General features: G+C 48.9%; 1 protein-coding gene across 1 annotated transcript in view; it reads right to left on the minus strand.

Annotated features, from left to right (window-relative positions):
- Positions 1-7,181, minus strand: part of LOC118377826 (potassium channel subfamily T member 1-like) — a 59,719-nt gene extending 52,538 nt beyond the window's left edge. Inside the window, exons 1-3 of the mRNA XM_052520007.1 lie at positions 6,993-7,181; positions 6,410-6,512; positions 34-90 (exon numbers count right to left, since the gene is read on the minus strand). Coding sequence (XP_052375967.1) covers positions 34-90; positions 6,410-6,456 — 104 coding nt within the window. The 5' untranslated portion in view covers positions 6,457-6,512; positions 6,993-7,181. The remainder of the gene's footprint in view (positions 1-33; positions 91-6,409; positions 6,513-6,992) is intronic.
- Positions 7,182-16,985: the final 9,804 nt, after the last annotated feature.

Consider the following 16,985-nt stretch of genomic DNA (forward strand, 5'->3'; position numbering starts at 1 on the left):
AAAGATGAATGGGACATAAACATGTAAACTTACCAGTCAAACTGGGTCCTGCTGGGGTGGACCGATGCATTCTGTTTGGAACAGTCCAGACTACAGGGGGAAACATGCATAACAAGAGGACTGAAACGTGTCATGTTTGGAACAGTCCAGACTACAGGGGAAACATGCATAACAAGAGGACTGAAACGTGTCATGTTTGGAAGAGTCCAGACAACAGGGGGAAACATGCATAACAGGAGGACTGAAACGTGTCATGTTTGGAACAGTCCAGACTACAGGGGAAACATGCATAACAAGAGGACTGAAACGTGTCATGGTTGGAACAGTCCAGACAACAGGGGGAAACATGCATAACAAGAGGACTGAAACGTGTCATGGTTGGAACAGTCCAGACTACAGGGGAAACATGCATAACAAGAGGACTGAAACGTGTCATGTTTGGAACAGTCCAGACTACAGGGAAACATGCATAACAAGAGGACTGAAACGTGTCATGGTTGGAACAGTCCAGACAACAGGGGAAACATGCATAACAAGAGGACTGAAACGTGTCATGGTTGGAACAGTCCAGACTACAGGGGAAACATGCATAACAAGAGGACTGAAACGTGTCATGGTTGGAACAGTCCAGACTACATGGGAAACATGCATAACAAGAGGACTGAAACGTGTCATGGTTGGAACAGTCCAGACTACAGGGGAAACATGCATAACAAGAGGACTGAAACGTGTCATGTTTGGAACAGTCCAGACTACAGGGGGAAACATGCATAACAAGAGGACTGAAACGTGTCATGTTTGGAACAGTCCAGACTACAGGGGGAAACATGCATAACAAGAGGACTGAAACGTGTCATGTTTGGAACAGTCCAGACTACAGGGGAAACATGCATAACGAGAGGACTGAAACGTGTCATGGTTGGAACAGTCCAGACTACAGGGGAAACATGCATAACAAGAGGACTGAAACGTGTCATGTTTGGAACAGTCCAGACTACAGGGGAAACATGCATAACAAGAGGACTGAAACGTGTCATGGTTGGAACAGTCCAGACTACAGGGGAAACATGCATAACAAGAGGACTGAAACGTGTCATGTTTGGAACAGTCCAGACTACAGGGGAAACATGCATAACAAGAGGACTGAAACGTGTCATGTTTGGAACAGTCCAGACTACAGGGGGAAACATGCATAACAAGAGGACTGAAACGTGTCATGTTTGGAACAGTCCAGACTACAGGGGGAAACATGCATAACAAGAGGACTGAAACGTGTCATGTTTGGAACAGTCCAGACTACAGGGGAAACATGCATAACGAGAGGACTGAAACGTGTCATGTTTGGAACAGTCCAGACAACAGGGGAAACATGCATAACAAGAGGACTGAAACGTGTCATGTTTGGAACAGTCCAGACTACATGGGAAACATGCATATCAAGAGGACTGAAACGTGTCATGTTTGGAACAGTCCAGACTACAGGGGGAAACATGCATAACAAGAGGACTGAAACGTGTCATGGTTGGAACAGTCCAGACTACAGGGGAAACATGCATAACAAGAGGACTGAAACGTGTCATGTTTGGAACAGTCCAGACTACAGGGGAAACATGCATAACAAGAGGACTGAAACGTGTCATGTTTGGAACAGTCCAGACTACAGGGGAAACATGCATAACAAGAGGACTGAAACGTGTCATGTTTGGAACAGTCCAGACTACATGGGAAACATGCATAACAAGAGGACTGAAACGTGTCATGGTTGGAACAGTCCAGACTACAGGGGAAACATGCATAACGAGAGGACTGAAACGTGTCATGTTTGGAACAGTCCAGACTACAGGGAAACATGCATAACGAGAGGACTGAAACGTGTCATGTTTGGAACAGTCCAGACAACAGGGGAAACATGCATAACAAGAGGACTGAAACGTGTCATGGTTGGAACAGTCCAGACTACAGGGAAACATGCATAACAAGAGGACTGAAACGTGTCATGGTTGGAACAGTCCAGACTACATGGGAAACATGCATAACAAGAGGACTGAAACGTGTCATGGTTGGAACAGTCCAGACTACAGGGGGAAACATGCATAACAAGAGGACTGAAACGTGTCATGTTTGGAACAGTCCAGACTACAGGGGGAAACATGCATAACAAGAGGACTGAAACGTGTCATGTTTGGAACAGTCCAGACTACAGGGGGAAACATGCATAACAAGAGGACTGAAACGTGTCATGTTTGGAACAGTCCAGACTACAGGGGAAACATGCATAACGAGAGGACTGAAACGTGTCATGGTTGGAACAGTCCAGACTACAGGGGGAAACATGCATAACAAGAGGACTGAAACGTGTCATGTTTGGAACAGTCCAGACTACAGGGGAAACATGCATAACGAGAGGACTGAAACGTGTCATGGTTGGAACAGTCCAGACTACAGGGGGAAACATGCATAACAAGAGGACTGAAACGTGTCATGTTTGGAACAGTCCAGACTACAGGGGGAAACATGCATAACAAGAGGACTGAAACGTGTCATGTTTGGAACAGTCCAGACTACAGGGGAAACATGCATAACAAGAGGACTGAAACGTGTCATGTTTGGAACAGTCCAGACTACAGGGGAAACATGCATAACGAGAGGACTGAAACGTGTCATGGTTGGAACAGTCCAGACTACAGGGGGAAACATGCATAACAAGAGGACTGAAACGTGTCATGTTTGGAACAGTCCAGACTACAGGGGAAACATGCATAACAAGAGGACTGAAACGTGTCATGTTTGGAACAGTCCAGACTACAGGGGGAAACATGCATAACAAGAGGACTGAAACGTGTCATGTTTGGAACAGTCCAGACTACAGGGGGAAACATGCATAACAAGAGGACTGAAACGTGTCATGTTTGGAACAGTCCAGACTACAGGGGGAAACATGCATAACAAGAGGACTGAAACGTGTCATGTTTGGAACAGTCCAGACTACAGGGGAAACATGCATAACAAGAGGACTGAAACGTGTCATGTTTGGAACAGTCCAGACTACAGGGGGAAACATGCATAACAAGAGGACTGAAACGTGTCATGTTTGGAACAGTCCAGACTACAGGGGGAAACATGCATAACAAGAGGACTGAAACGTGTCATGTTTGGAACAGTCCAGACTACAGGGGAAACATGCATAACAAGAGGACTGAAACGTGTCATGTTTGGAAGAGTCCAGACAACAGGGGGAAACATGCATAACAGGAGGACTGAAACGTGTCATGGTTGGACATTCAAAGAGTTTTAGCTTCCTGTGTTCCTCAACCCCATCCTATATGACCTCAAATTTCTCTCTCTCTGTTTCCTCCAGAATTGTAATGCCGGTGTTCTCAACATTACCCATTTCTCTCTTCCCTACTCTTTCCACTGTCCTTCCCTACATCTGGTCTCTATCTCCCAGCCACTGGCCAAGCGAAACTACCTTAAACCTACATCTCGTCTTTACCTATCCCTCTTGCTCCATAGTAAGTACTGACTGACCACTCTCCACCAAAACTCCTCACGTCCTCTCCACTGATACTCCTCACTACCTCTCCACCAATACTCCTAACTCACTCTCCACTGATACTCCTAACTCCCTCTCCACCAATACTCCAAACTCCCTCTCCACCAATACTCCTCACTACCTCTCCACCAATACTCCTAACTCCCTCTCCACTGATACTCCTAACTCCCTCTCCACCAATACTCCTAACTCCCTCTCCACCAATACTCCTCACTACCTCTCCACCAATACTCCTCACTACCTCTCCACCAATACTCCTAACTCCCTCTCCACCAATACTCCTCACTACCTCTCCACCAATAGTCATAACTCCCTCTCCACCAATACTCCTAACTCCCTCTCCACCAATACTCCTAACTCCCTCTCCACCAATACTCCTCACTCCCTCTCCACCAATAGTCATAACTCCCTCTCCACCAATACTCCTAACTCCCTCTCTACTGATACGCCTCACTCCCTCTCCACCGATACTCCTCACTCACTCTCCACTGATACTCCTCACTCACTCTCCACCAATACTCCTAACTCCCTCTCCACCAATAGTCATAACTCCCTCTCCACCAATAAGCCTCACTCCCTCTCCACCAATACTCCTAACTCCCTCTCCACCAATACTCCTAACTCCCTCTCCACCAATACTCCTCACTCCCTCTCCACCAATAGTCCTAACTCCCTCTCCACCAATACGCCTCACTACCTCTCCACCGATACTCCTCACTCCCTCTCCACCAATAGTCATAACTCCCTCTTCACCGATACTCCTCACTCCCTCTCCACCAATACTCCTCACTACCTCTCCACTGATACTCCTCACTACCTCTCCACTGATACTCCTCACTCCCTCTCCACCAATACTCCTCACTCCCTCTCCACTGATACTCCTCACTCCCTCTCCACTGATACTCCTCACTACCTCTCCACTGATACTCCTCACTCCCTCTCCACTGATACGCCTCACTCCCTCTCCACCAATACTCCTCACTCTCTCTCCACCAATACTCCTCACTACCTCTCCACCAATACTCCTCACTACCTCTCCACTGATACTCCTCACTCCCTCTCCACCAATACTCCTCACTACCTCTCCACTGATACTCCTCACTACCTCTCCACTGATACTCCTCACTCCCTCTCCACCAATACTCCTCACTCCCTCTCCACTGATACTCCTCACTCCCTCTCCACTGATACTCCTCACTACCTCTCCACTGATACTCCTCACTCCCTCTCCACTGATACTCCTCACTCCCTCTCCACTGATACTCCTCACTCCCTCTCCACTGATACTCCTCACTCCCTCTCCACTGATACTCCTCACTCCCTCTCCACCAATACTCCTCACTCTCTCTCCACCAATACTCCTCACTACCTCTCCACCAATACTCCTCACTACCTCTCCACTGATACTCCTCACTCCCTCTCCACCAATACTCCTCACTACCTCTCCACTGATACTCCTCACTCCCTCTCCACTGATACTCCTCACTCCCTCTCCACTGATACTCCTCACTCCCTCTCCACCAATACTCCTCACTCCCTCTCCACCAATACTCCTCACTACCTCTCCACTGATACTCCTCACTCCCTCTCCACCAATACTCCTCACTCCCTCTCCACTGATACTCCTCACTCCCTCTCCACTGATACTCCTCACTACCTCTCCACTGATACTCCTCACTCCCTCTCCACTGATACTCCTCACTACCTCTCCACTGATACTCCTCACTCCCTCTCCACTGATACTCCTCACTCCCTCTCCACTGATACTCCTCACTCCCTCTCCACCAATACTCCTCACTACCTCTCCACTGATACTCCTCACTCCCTCTCCACTGATACTCCTCACTCCCTCTCCACTGATACGCCTCACTCCCTCTCCACCAATACTCCTCACTACCTCTCCACTGATACTCCTCACTCCCTCTCCACCAATACTCCTCACTCCCTCTCCACTGATACTCCTCACTACCTCTCCACTGATACTCCTCACTCCCTCTCCACCAATACTCCTCACTCCCTCTCCACTGATACTCCTCACTCCCTCTCCACCAATACTCCTCACTCCCTCTCCACTGATACTCCTCACTCCCTCTCCACTGATACTCCTCACTCCCTCTCCACCAATACTCCTCACTACCTCTCCACTGATACTCCTCACTCCCTCTCCACTGATACTCCTCACTCCCTCTCCACTGATACGCCTCACTCCCTCTCCACCAATACTCCTCACTACCTCTCCACTGATACTCCTCACTCCCTCTCCACCAATACTCCTCACTCCCTCTCCACTGATACTCCTCACTCCCTCTCCACCAATACTCCTCACTACCTCTCCACTGATACTCCTCACTCCCTCTCCACCAATACTCCTCACTCCCTCTCCACTGATACGCCTCACTCCCTCTCCACCAATACTCCTCACTACCTCTCCACTGATACTCCTCACTCCCTCTCCACCAATACTCCTCACTACCTCTCCACTGATACTCCTCACTCCCTCTCCACTGATACTCCTCACTCCCTCTCCACTGATACTCCTCACTCCCTCTCCACTGATACTCCTCACTCCCTCTCCACTGATACTCCTCACTCCCTCTCCACTGATACTCCTCACTCCCTCTCCACCAATACTCCTCACTACCTCTCCACTGATACTCCTCACTCCCTCTCCACTGATACGCCTCACTCCCTCTCCACCAATACTCCTCACTACCTCTCCACCGATACTCCTCACTCCCTCTCCACTGATACTCCTCACTCCCTCTCCACTGATACTCCTCACTCCCTCTCCACCAATACTCCCTACTCCCTCTCCAATACTAAAGCCACTCTTATTTACCCCCCCCCCTTCCTCACCAGTCTTGTCTCTCCTCCTGTGGGTCGTCCAGTAGGACTCTGACCATGTAGAGGAGACAGCTCAATACTTTCAGAGAGAAGTTGAACAGCCTCACCCTCAGACCTGCAGCACATAAACCAACCACAGCAAGTCAACCTCTTAATCAATAAAGTCAATGAATTAATTAATTAAACATAATACATTATCATCAATCAATGGCTGTGTTTACACAGGCAGCCCAATTCTGATCTTTTGCCACTAATTGGTCTTTTGAACAATCCGATCAGATCTTTTGTCAATAATTGGGTAAAAGATCAGAATTGGGCTGCCAGTGTAAACACAGCCATTTGGATATTGAGAAAATTAATGGGACACGGAGGACATTGATAGGACATACAGAACATATAGACATACAGGAATATACCTAGAGCAAAAGGACAACACGTCACACACAGTCAAAACCACTCAGGGAAGACCACCGACAGAGCACTTAACGAATCAACCAATCATGTGAAGGAACACCCAAACAGAAAGGATTATGTAATGACAGCCAGTCTATAGGACAATAAGTAGGAACTCCCTGTCTGAACATTGACAACTCACTGGATCTTTGGTTTTTGATGAAGAACAGCTTGAGGCGCTCCTTGAAAGTGTTTTCATTCACATAGAATTCTACCTGCACCCTGAGAGAGGGAGTGATGGAGAGAGGGAGGGATGGAGAGAGGGAGGGATGGATGGAGAATGACCAGTGAAGAGGAAGATGGGTAACAGGTGAATACCAAAGTTAAGGGAGGGGGGTAGTGGAGATTGAGGGAGAGGTAGATAGAGATGGGAAAATAAAAGGAAAGAAATGAGACAACAGAGAGCGAGAATGAAAAGAGGAGAGTGGAGTGAGAGAATAGAGGTGGAGAGAGAGAGACATAGAGAGAGGTGATAATGGTTATAGGAACAGCAGCAATAAGTTGGGAAATAAATAACAGTGTGGTTAGGTTATATTAAAGACGGGAGGAAATGATGTCGTTGTGTGTCTTCCCCAGTCAGTCAGCCTGCCATGGCAGCTACAGTCAGCCTCGTTATCTCTGCTGATTAAATATAGAGCAACAAATGACTTCCCTCTGGTCTGCTGAATATGAAGAGTCCATAATTACTGCTCTCTCCTCCCTCACCCCCCTCAGTCCCTACTGCCAGACAGACCACATAGTACACACACAGCCAACGCCTGAAATATACACCTCCATATACCATTAAGATCCTATATCGGTATATGGACACATACAGGAAGGAACTCAGTCACATGGGATAACATGCAAAACAAAGACAAGAGTAGTGAGTGCACTCCATGGATACATACATATGAACGCACACACAAATATGCGCACGCACGCAGTCCAGCATGCACTCACACATACACACAGTCATCAAGAAATCTAATTTCCTGGTAGAGCCCCTCATGAGAGATTGGCCACTTCTTCTGTTCTTTCATCCTACAGAAAGTGGCGTAGAGGAAGGCAGCGCTGGATGACCCAGACACAGGATGAAAACAGAGGCCCAGCACACACAGGTGCTCTGCCTCATGTACACAGATGAAACTGAAAGGTCACAATCTAATCTCCTTACTGGTGGGGGTCTTCACAGGGTTTTAATACTGTAGATGAAAACCAGGACCCCACATAGTGGTCCCTCAGTCAGTCAGTCACACAGACACAAACACACACACACACACACCGTTAGCAACCATACACTCTTAGCACATAGGAAACGTTGCTCTTTGTTGCTATGGTGATGGAGCATCTTTCCCTCTGTCGATATCTCTCTCAGACACGTGCGTTTGCACACACACACACTGCAGATCTGTCAGCCAACTCTTTGTATACATGAACATGCTTTATAAAAGGCTAAAAAAAACACCAAGGAGAGTAAAATTCACCATTGGGTAAGAAACGTATTTGCAACCGAATGCAGTGAGAAAACGTTACACAATGCACTTGACATTAAAGTGGCAGTAGGGAGGCTAAAGAGATGGATTACTCCTATCTGCAGACAACCATTACCATTAAACACACATGTCCCATAACATATTTACTGTAGGCTCTACCCTTCATTAACATCTGGACTTAAAGTACACATTGCCTGCTATACCACAATATATGTAAATAGGTAACAGAGTCATAACAGTTCAAAAATACGGCTGATCTGGGAACAGTGTGTGTCGCACTTTAAATGATTGAATTACCCTCATTATCACTAGATACAGAGCTAAAGCCATGGTACATTAGGCAGGCTGGGGTTTAGATGGTATGGTATTGTGGCAGTGGATTTGAAATGGGTCAGTACAATTCCGACATTAGCACTGATAAGATCAAAGCATTAGCTCTAGAAAATGTTCCACTTTGTAATGGAACAGTCCTCTAAACAGGCAGTACTATGAAGCACAATCTGGAACTTTCTGTACAGCAACAGCCTCTAAATTAAATTTAGATAAACAAAGTAAAAATGGTGAGTGCTCTGCTTTCTGGCACCTGTCCCTGTTTTCCACACATGAATCTGTTTTACTTACAACTAAACCCCATCAGGCTCTTCCTCCTACCTTCCCTCTCCCATCCGCCTCCTCCTCCTACCTTCCCTCTCCCATCCCCCTGCTCCTCCTACCTTCCCTCTCCCATCCCCCTCCTCCTCCTACCTTCCCTCTCCCATCCCCCTCCTCCTCCTACCTTCCCTCTCCCATCCCCCTCCTCCTCCCATCTTCCTTCTCCCATCCCCTCCTCCTCCTACCTTCCCTCTCCCGTCCTCCTCCTCCTCCCATCTTCCATCTCCCATCCTCCTCCTCCTCCCATCTTCCTTCTCCCATCCTCCTCCTCCTCCTACCTTCCGTCTCCCATCCCCCCTCCTCCTACCTTCCCTCTCCCACCCCCCCTCCTCCTCCTACCTTCCCTCTCCCATCCTCCTCCTCCTCCTACCTTCCCTCTCCCGTCCTCCTCCTCCTCCCATCTTCCTTCTCCCATCCCCCTCCTCCTCCTACCTTCCCTCTCCCGTCCTCCTCCTCCTACCTTCCCTCTCCCACCCCCTCCTCCTCCTACCTTCCCTCTCCCATCCACCTCCTCCTACCTTCCCTCTCCCATCCACCTCCTCCTCCTACCTTCCCTCTCCCATCCACCTCCTCCTACCTTCCCTCTCCCACCCCCTCCTCCTACCTTCCATCTCCCATCCTCCTCCTCCTCCCATCTTCCCTCTCCCATCCTCCTCCTCCTCCTACCTTCCCTCTCCCATCCCCCTCCTCCTACCTTCCCTCTCCCATCCCCCTCCTCCTACCTTCCATCTCCCATCCTCCTCCTCCTCCCATCTTCCCTCTCCCATCCTCCTCCTCCTCCTACCTTCCCTCTCCCATCCCCCTCCTCCTACCTTCCCTCTCCCATCCACCTCCTCCTACCTTCCCTCTCCCATCCTCCTCCTCCTCCCATCTTCCTTCTCCCATCCTCCTCCTCCTCCTACCTTCCCTCTCCCATCCCCCTCATCCTACCTTCCCTCTCCCTCTCCCATCCCCCTCCTCCTACCTTCCCTCTCCCACCCCCTCCTCCTCTTACCTTCCCTCTCCCATCCTCCTCCTCCTCCTACCTTCCCTCTCCCGTCCTCCTCCTCCTACCTTCCCTCTCCCATCCCCCTCCTCCTCCTACCTTCCCTCTCCCATCCCCCTCCTCCTACCTTCCCTCTCCCATTCCACTCCTCCTCCAACCTTCCCTCTCCCACCCCCTCCTCCTACCTTCCCTCTCCCATCCCCTCCTCCTACCTTCCCTCTCCCATCCCCTCCTCCTACCTTCCCTCTCCCATCCCCCTCCTCCTACCTTCCCTCTCCCATTCCCCTCCTCCTCCAACCTTCCCTCTCCCTCTCCCATCCCCTCCTCCTATCTTCCCTCTCCCATCCTCCTCCAACCGTCCCTCTCCCATCCCCTCCTCCTCCTCCCTTCCCTCTCCCATCCCCCTCCTCATATCTCCCCTCTCCCATCCTTCTCGTATCTTCCCTCTTCCATCCCCCTCCTATCTTCCCTCTCCCACTCCCCCTCCTATCTTCCCTCTCCCATCCCCTCCTATCTTCCCTCTCCCATCTCCATCCTATCTTCCCTCTCCAATCCCCATCCTATCTTCCCTCTCCCATCCTCCTCATATTTTCCCTCTCCCATCCCCATCCTATCTTCCCTCTCCCATCCCCCTCCTATCTTCCCTCTCCCAACCCCTCCTATCTTCCCTCTCCCATCCCCTCCTATCTTCCCTCTCCCATCCCCCCCTCCTCCTCCTCCTATCTTCCCTCTCCCATTCTCTTCCAACCTCCCCCTCCCATCCCCCTCATATCTTCCCTCTCCCATCCCCCTCATATCTTCCCTCTCCCATCCCCATCCTATCTTCCCTCTCCCAACCCCCTCCTATCTTCCCTCTCCCTCTCCCATCCCCATCCTATCTTCCCTCTCCCATCCCCATCCTATCTTCCCTCTCCCATCCCCCTCATATCTTCCCTCTCCCATCCCCATCCTATCTTCCCTCTCCCAACCCCTCCTATCTTCCCTCTCCCATTCTCTTCCAACCTCCCCTCCCATCCCCTCATATCTTCCCTCTCCCATCCCCCTCATATCTTCCCTCTCCCATCCCCATCCTATCTTCCCTCTCCCAACCCCATCCTATCTTCCCTCTCCCTCTCCCATCCCCATCCTATCTTCCCTCTCCCATCCCCATTCTATCTTCCCTCTCCCATCCCCCTCCTATCCTCCCTCTCCCACCCCCTCCTCCTACCTTCCCTCTCCCATCCTCCTCCTCCTCCTATCCTCCCTCTCCCACCCCCTCCTCCTACCTTCCATCTCCCATCCTCCTCCTCCTCCCATCTTCCTTCTCCCATCCTCCTCGTCCTCCCTACCTTCCCTCTCCCATCCCCCTCCTCCTATCTTCCCTCTCCCATCCTCCTCCTCCTACCTGCCCTCTCCCATCCCCTCCTCCTACCTTCCCTCTCCCATCCCCCTCCTCCTACCTTCCCTCTCCCATCCCCCTCCTCCTACCTTCCCTCTCCCATTCCACTCCTCCTCCAACCTTCCCTCTCCCATCCCCCTCCTCCTACCTTCCCTCTCCCATCCCTCTCCTGCTCCTACCTTCCCTCTCCCATCCTCCTCCTCCTCCAACCTTCCCTCTCCCACCCCCTCCTCCTACCTTCCCTCTCCCATCCCCCTCCTCCTACCTTCCCTCTCCCATCTTCCTCCTCCCAACCTTCCCTCTCCCCCCCTCCTCCTACCTTCCCTCTCCCATCCCCCTCCTCCTACCTTCCCTCTCCCATCCCCCTCCTCCTACCTTCCCTCTCCCATCCCCCTCCTCCTACCTTCCCTCTCCCATCGCCCTCCTCCTACCTTCCCTCTCCCATCCTCCTCCTCCTACCTTCCCTCTCCCATCCTCCTCCTCCAACCTTCCCTCTCCCTCTCCCATCCCCCTCCTCCTATCTTCCCTCTCCCATCCTCCTCCAACCGTCCCTCTCCCATCCCCTCTCCTCATATCTCCCCTCTACCATCCTTCTCGTATCTTCCCTCTTCCATCCCCCTCCTATCTTCCCTCTCCCATCACCCTCCTATCTTCCCTCTACCATCTCCATCCTATCTTCCCTCTTCAATCCCCATCCTATCTTCCCTCTCCCATCCTCCTCATATCTTCCCTCTCCCATCCCCATCCTATCTTCCCTCTCCCATCCCCCTCCTATCTTCCCTCTCCCATCCCCCTCCTATCTTCCCTCTCCCATCCCCCTCCTATCTTCCCTCTCCCATCCCCATCCTCCTCCTACCTTCAGTCTGCTGTTAATGACCCATCTCTTATTCATTCCATCACCCTGCCTCTTCCCACTATTGTTATTTCCTTACTCTACACACTAAAGGTGATCACCCTTTCAGCTGTCCAACCATCCATATCTCTATTTATGAGTCTCTTTATAGTCCCTCCAACTCTGAAAGAAGCCATGGCAACTTTCCACAGCAACGAACAAATCATTTGAGAAGTCACTCTGCTCCTGATGTGCTTCTAAGAGGCAGCTTTGAGACTTGAGGGGGCCACAGAAGAGAAGAAGTAAAGTGGAAATATAGCCGTGGGATAGATTATAGTGTGATTGTTATCTAAAGGAGGGAAACAAGAAAAACACACTAAAAACTCACGAAGAACATTATTTCAAAGCCAAAGAAGAACAAACCACACAATAACACATCGCTCCTAGCAATAACCCGGCTACTTTTCCCAAAAAAGCTTTACTCATTATGATGTAAGAGTAGATAATTGCTCAAAATAATTGCTTTGGTAGATTAAATCTTTTAATTGTATTAGTGGAAAAAGGGCAAATATTGCTTCAAACAAAGAAACATGTCAGATAGAACCAGAGGTTGATTATTTTTGATGATTGATTATTTTGTTCTTCAAACACACCATCTATAAGATTTAATGTGGTTCAACGGTCATTAATTAAACAGATTTTTAAACAACAAAAATAATTGTTTACCGACTAAAATGACAAAAACCTGCAAAGAACTTAGAACAACTTGAAACAGCTGTTGAAACAACTGTTGATTTACAAATGGTTGTAGTGAGAAAATGTGATGATTGATAAACAATGGATGAAGTAATACAACCTTGCATTGTGGGTAAAACAGATACTTGTACTAAGACGGGGAATGTCATTTATAACAATCAATCAAATGATGACGTTGATCTCATGAATCAAGTCGTTGCATCCATAGCTCTATGAATGTCAAAGCGTTTACATTACCCGTGACCCATCCTTCAGCTTACCAAAGACAGTGGCCCAGGCTATTGAAATCACTGATTGTGCCTTTAATGTTTTTGAGCGCTGAGTGAAACAATGGTGGTGTGTGAGGTGTGACAGTCACCAGGTGACAAGCGACAGACTAACCTTCCCTCGAGAAGACAACCGTTGGAAAACAGAGGAAACAGAACAAACCGTTTCAAGCTTTTACTATCAGTTCAAGTGCAATTTATCAAACTAATTCTTCCTTTCTATAATAAAGGATCCATGGAGATTTAAACCACAGGTCTTCCCTGACGGTAATAAAAAGTAACAAACTACTAAAAAACGTTCCCTGCTAGATAAAAGACAACAGAGAGAAAAGGCCAGGGTTCATCTAATGGTGAGTCATGCAAAATTAGACCTGAGGGAAGACATTTGCATTTCTGAAATTGCATTTATGAGAGCATAAGAGAAAGTGTGAGGGAGGTAGAGAAGAGAGAGAGAGAGAGCACCAGAGAGACAACAGACCTCACACTGACCATCCCCATCACAGCACTGACCTGAGTGAGCACCAGAGAGACACTGACCATCCCCATCACAGCACTGACCTGAGTGAGCACCAGAGAGACACTGACCATCCCCATCACAGCACTGACCTGAGTGCGCACCAGAGAGACACTGACCATCCCCATCACAGCACTGACCTGAGTGAGCACCAGAGAGACACTGACCATCCCCATCACAGCACTGACCTGAGTGAGCACCAGAGAGACACTGACCATCCCCATCACAGCACTGACCTGAGTGAGCACCAGAGAGACACTGACCATCCCCATCACAGCACTGACCTGAGTGAGCACCAGAGAGACACTGACCATCCCCATCACAGCACTACTGACCTGAGTGAGCACCAGAGAGACACTGACCATCCCCATCACAGCACTGACCTGAGTGAGCACCAGAGAGACACTGACCATCCCCATCACAGCACTGACCTGAGTGAGCACCAGAGAGACACTGACCATCCCCATCACAGCACTACTGACCCATCTCAACCTTTATACAGCAGTTAATACAATACAAATCAAATCAAACTCTATTAGTCACATGCGCCGAATACAACAAGTGTAGACCTTACCGTGAAATGCTTACTTACAAGCCTTTAACCAACAGTGCAATTCAAGAAGAGTTAAGAAAATATTTACCAAATAAACTAAAGCAAAAAACTAAGGCAATGTAAATAGTCTGGTGGCCATTTGATGAATTGTTCAGCAGTCTTATGGCTTGGGGGTAGAAGCTGTTAAGGAGCCTTTTGGTCCTAGACTTGGGGCTCCGGTACCATTTGCCGTGCCATAGCAGAGAAAACAGTCTATAACTTGGGTGACTGGAGTCTCTGACAATTTTATGGGCTTTCCTCTGACACCGCCTATTATATATATACGGGGCCGTTCGCACTACCCTCTGTAGCACCTTACGGTGCCGAGCAGTTGACATACCAGGCCGGGATGCAACCGGTCAGGATGCTCTTGTTGGTACAGCTGTAGAACTTTTTGAGGATCTAGGGACCCATGCCTAATCTTTTCAGTCTCCTTAGGAGGAAAAGGTTTTGTCGTGCTCTCTTCCTGACTGTTTTGGTGTGCTTGGACCATGTTAGTTTGTTGGTGATGTGGATGCCAAGGAACTTGAAACTCTCGACCCGCTCCACTACAGCCCCGTCGATGTGAATGGCCGACCTTTTCCTGTAGTCAACGATCAGCTCCTTTCTCTTGCTCACATTGAGGGAGAGGTTGTTGTCCTGGCACCACACTGCCAGTACTCTGACCTCCTCCCTATAGGCTGTCTCATTGTTGTCGGTGATCACTGTTGTGTAGTCAGCAAACGTAATGATGGTGTTGGAGTCGTGCTTGGCCACGCAGTCGTGGGTGAACAGGAAGTACAGGAGGGGACTAAGTACACACCCCTGAGTGGCCCCAGTGTGGAGGATCAGCGTGGCAGACATGTTGTTGCCTACCCTTACCACCTGGGTGCAGCCTGTCAGGAAGTCCAGGATCCAGTTGCAAAGGGAGGTGTTAAGTCCCAGTGTCCTTAGCTTAGTGATGAGCTTCGTGGGCACTATGGTGTTGAGCGCTGAGCTGTAGTCAATGAACAGCATTATCACATAGGTGTTTCTTTTGTCCAGGTTGGAAAGGGCAGTGTTGAGTGCGATTGAGATTGTGTCATCTGTGGATCTGTTGGGGCGGTATGCAAGTTGGAGTGGGTCTAGGGTATCCGGGAGGCTTTGTGAATGTTGACGTGTTTAAAGGTCTTGCTCACATCGGCTACCGAGAGCATAATCACACAGTCAACCAGAACAGCTGGTGCTCTCATGCATGCTTCAGTGTTGCTTGCCTTGAAGCGAGCATAAAAGGCTTTTAGCTCGTCTGGTAGGCTCGCGTCACTGGGCAGCTTGTGTCTCGGTTTCCCTTTGTAGTCCATAATAGTTTTCAAGCCCTGCCACATCCGACGAGTGTCAGAGCAGGTGTAGTAGGATTCAATCTTAATCCTGTATTGACGCTTTGCTTGTTTGATGGTTCGTCTGAGGGCATAGCAGGATTTATTATAAGCATCCAGATTTCTGTCCCGCTCCTTGAAAGTGGCAGCTCTAGCCTTTAGCTCGATGCAGATGTTGCCTGTAATCCATGGCTTCTGGATGGGATATGTAGGTATGGTCACTGTGGGGATGACGTTGTCGATGAGCTTATTGACAATGCCGATGACTGAGGTGGTATACTCCTCAATGCCATTGCATGAATCCCGGGAACATATTCCAAAAAATGCTAGCAAAACAGCCCTGTAGCGTAGCATCCGTGTTATCTGACCACTTCCTTATTGAGCTAATCACTGGTACTTCCTTCTTTAGTCTTTGCTGGTAAGCAGGAATCCAGAGGATAGAATTATGGTCAGATTTGCCAAATGGCGGGCGGGGGAAAGCTGTATATGTGTCTCTGTGTGTGGAGTAAAGGTGGTCTAGAGTTTTTTCCCTCTGGTTGCACATTTAACATGCTGGTAGAAATGTGGTAAAACTGATTTAAGTTTGCCTGCATTAAAGTCCCCGGCCACAAGGAGCGCCGATTCTGGAGGAGCATTTGCTTGTTTGCTTATGGCCTTATAGAGTTGGTTGAGTGCAGTCTTAGTGCCAGCATCAGTCTGTGGTGGTAAATAGCCGGCTCCGAATAATATAGATGACAACTCTCTTGGTAGATAGTGTGGTATACAGCTTATCATAAGATACTCACAGGCGAGCAATACCTCAAGACTTCTTTAATATTATACATTGCGCACAATACAATGGTAGAAAGAGGTAAAAAGGTAGAAATACAAAAGGTAGAACAATTTAACATCCATTTGACTAACTTTGTGTCCTTCCTTGCTTTGCATAACTCCTTTTGAAATGGTCAAGGGCCTTCTTTTGATAGTAAGTATGCCGGTTCAAAAGTACATGGAAAAGAGAAAATGAAAAAAAGAGGACTCTCTCTCAAAAGATAAGGCCTTTAAAAAACTCTCACAAATCACACTTATAGTGTGCATTGACAATGACGTGCATTTGAATTCTTTAATTGAGAGATTGAGAGATTTCATTTGTCACCTTAATCCCAGTAAACATTCTGTGAGCGGAGATACGCCTAGTGTGTTCCAAGACCCACAATGCATTTATTTAGAAGAACAAAGGTGATAGATAAAGGATTAATGAGTGACTGTTTAAATCAGAGTGGGGAAGTTGAAGAGCAGTCAGAGATGACTTGGAGACACAGGAACAGGCAGACAAAGAGTGCGGCAACAACGCCAATCACACAGCCTACAAA

Source organism: Oncorhynchus keta, chromosome 5, assembly GCF_023373465.1.
Source record: "Oncorhynchus keta strain PuntledgeMale-10-30-2019 chromosome 5, Oket_V2, whole genome shotgun sequence".
Classification (NCBI taxonomy): domain Eukaryota; kingdom Metazoa; phylum Chordata; class Actinopteri; order Salmoniformes; family Salmonidae; genus Oncorhynchus; species Oncorhynchus keta.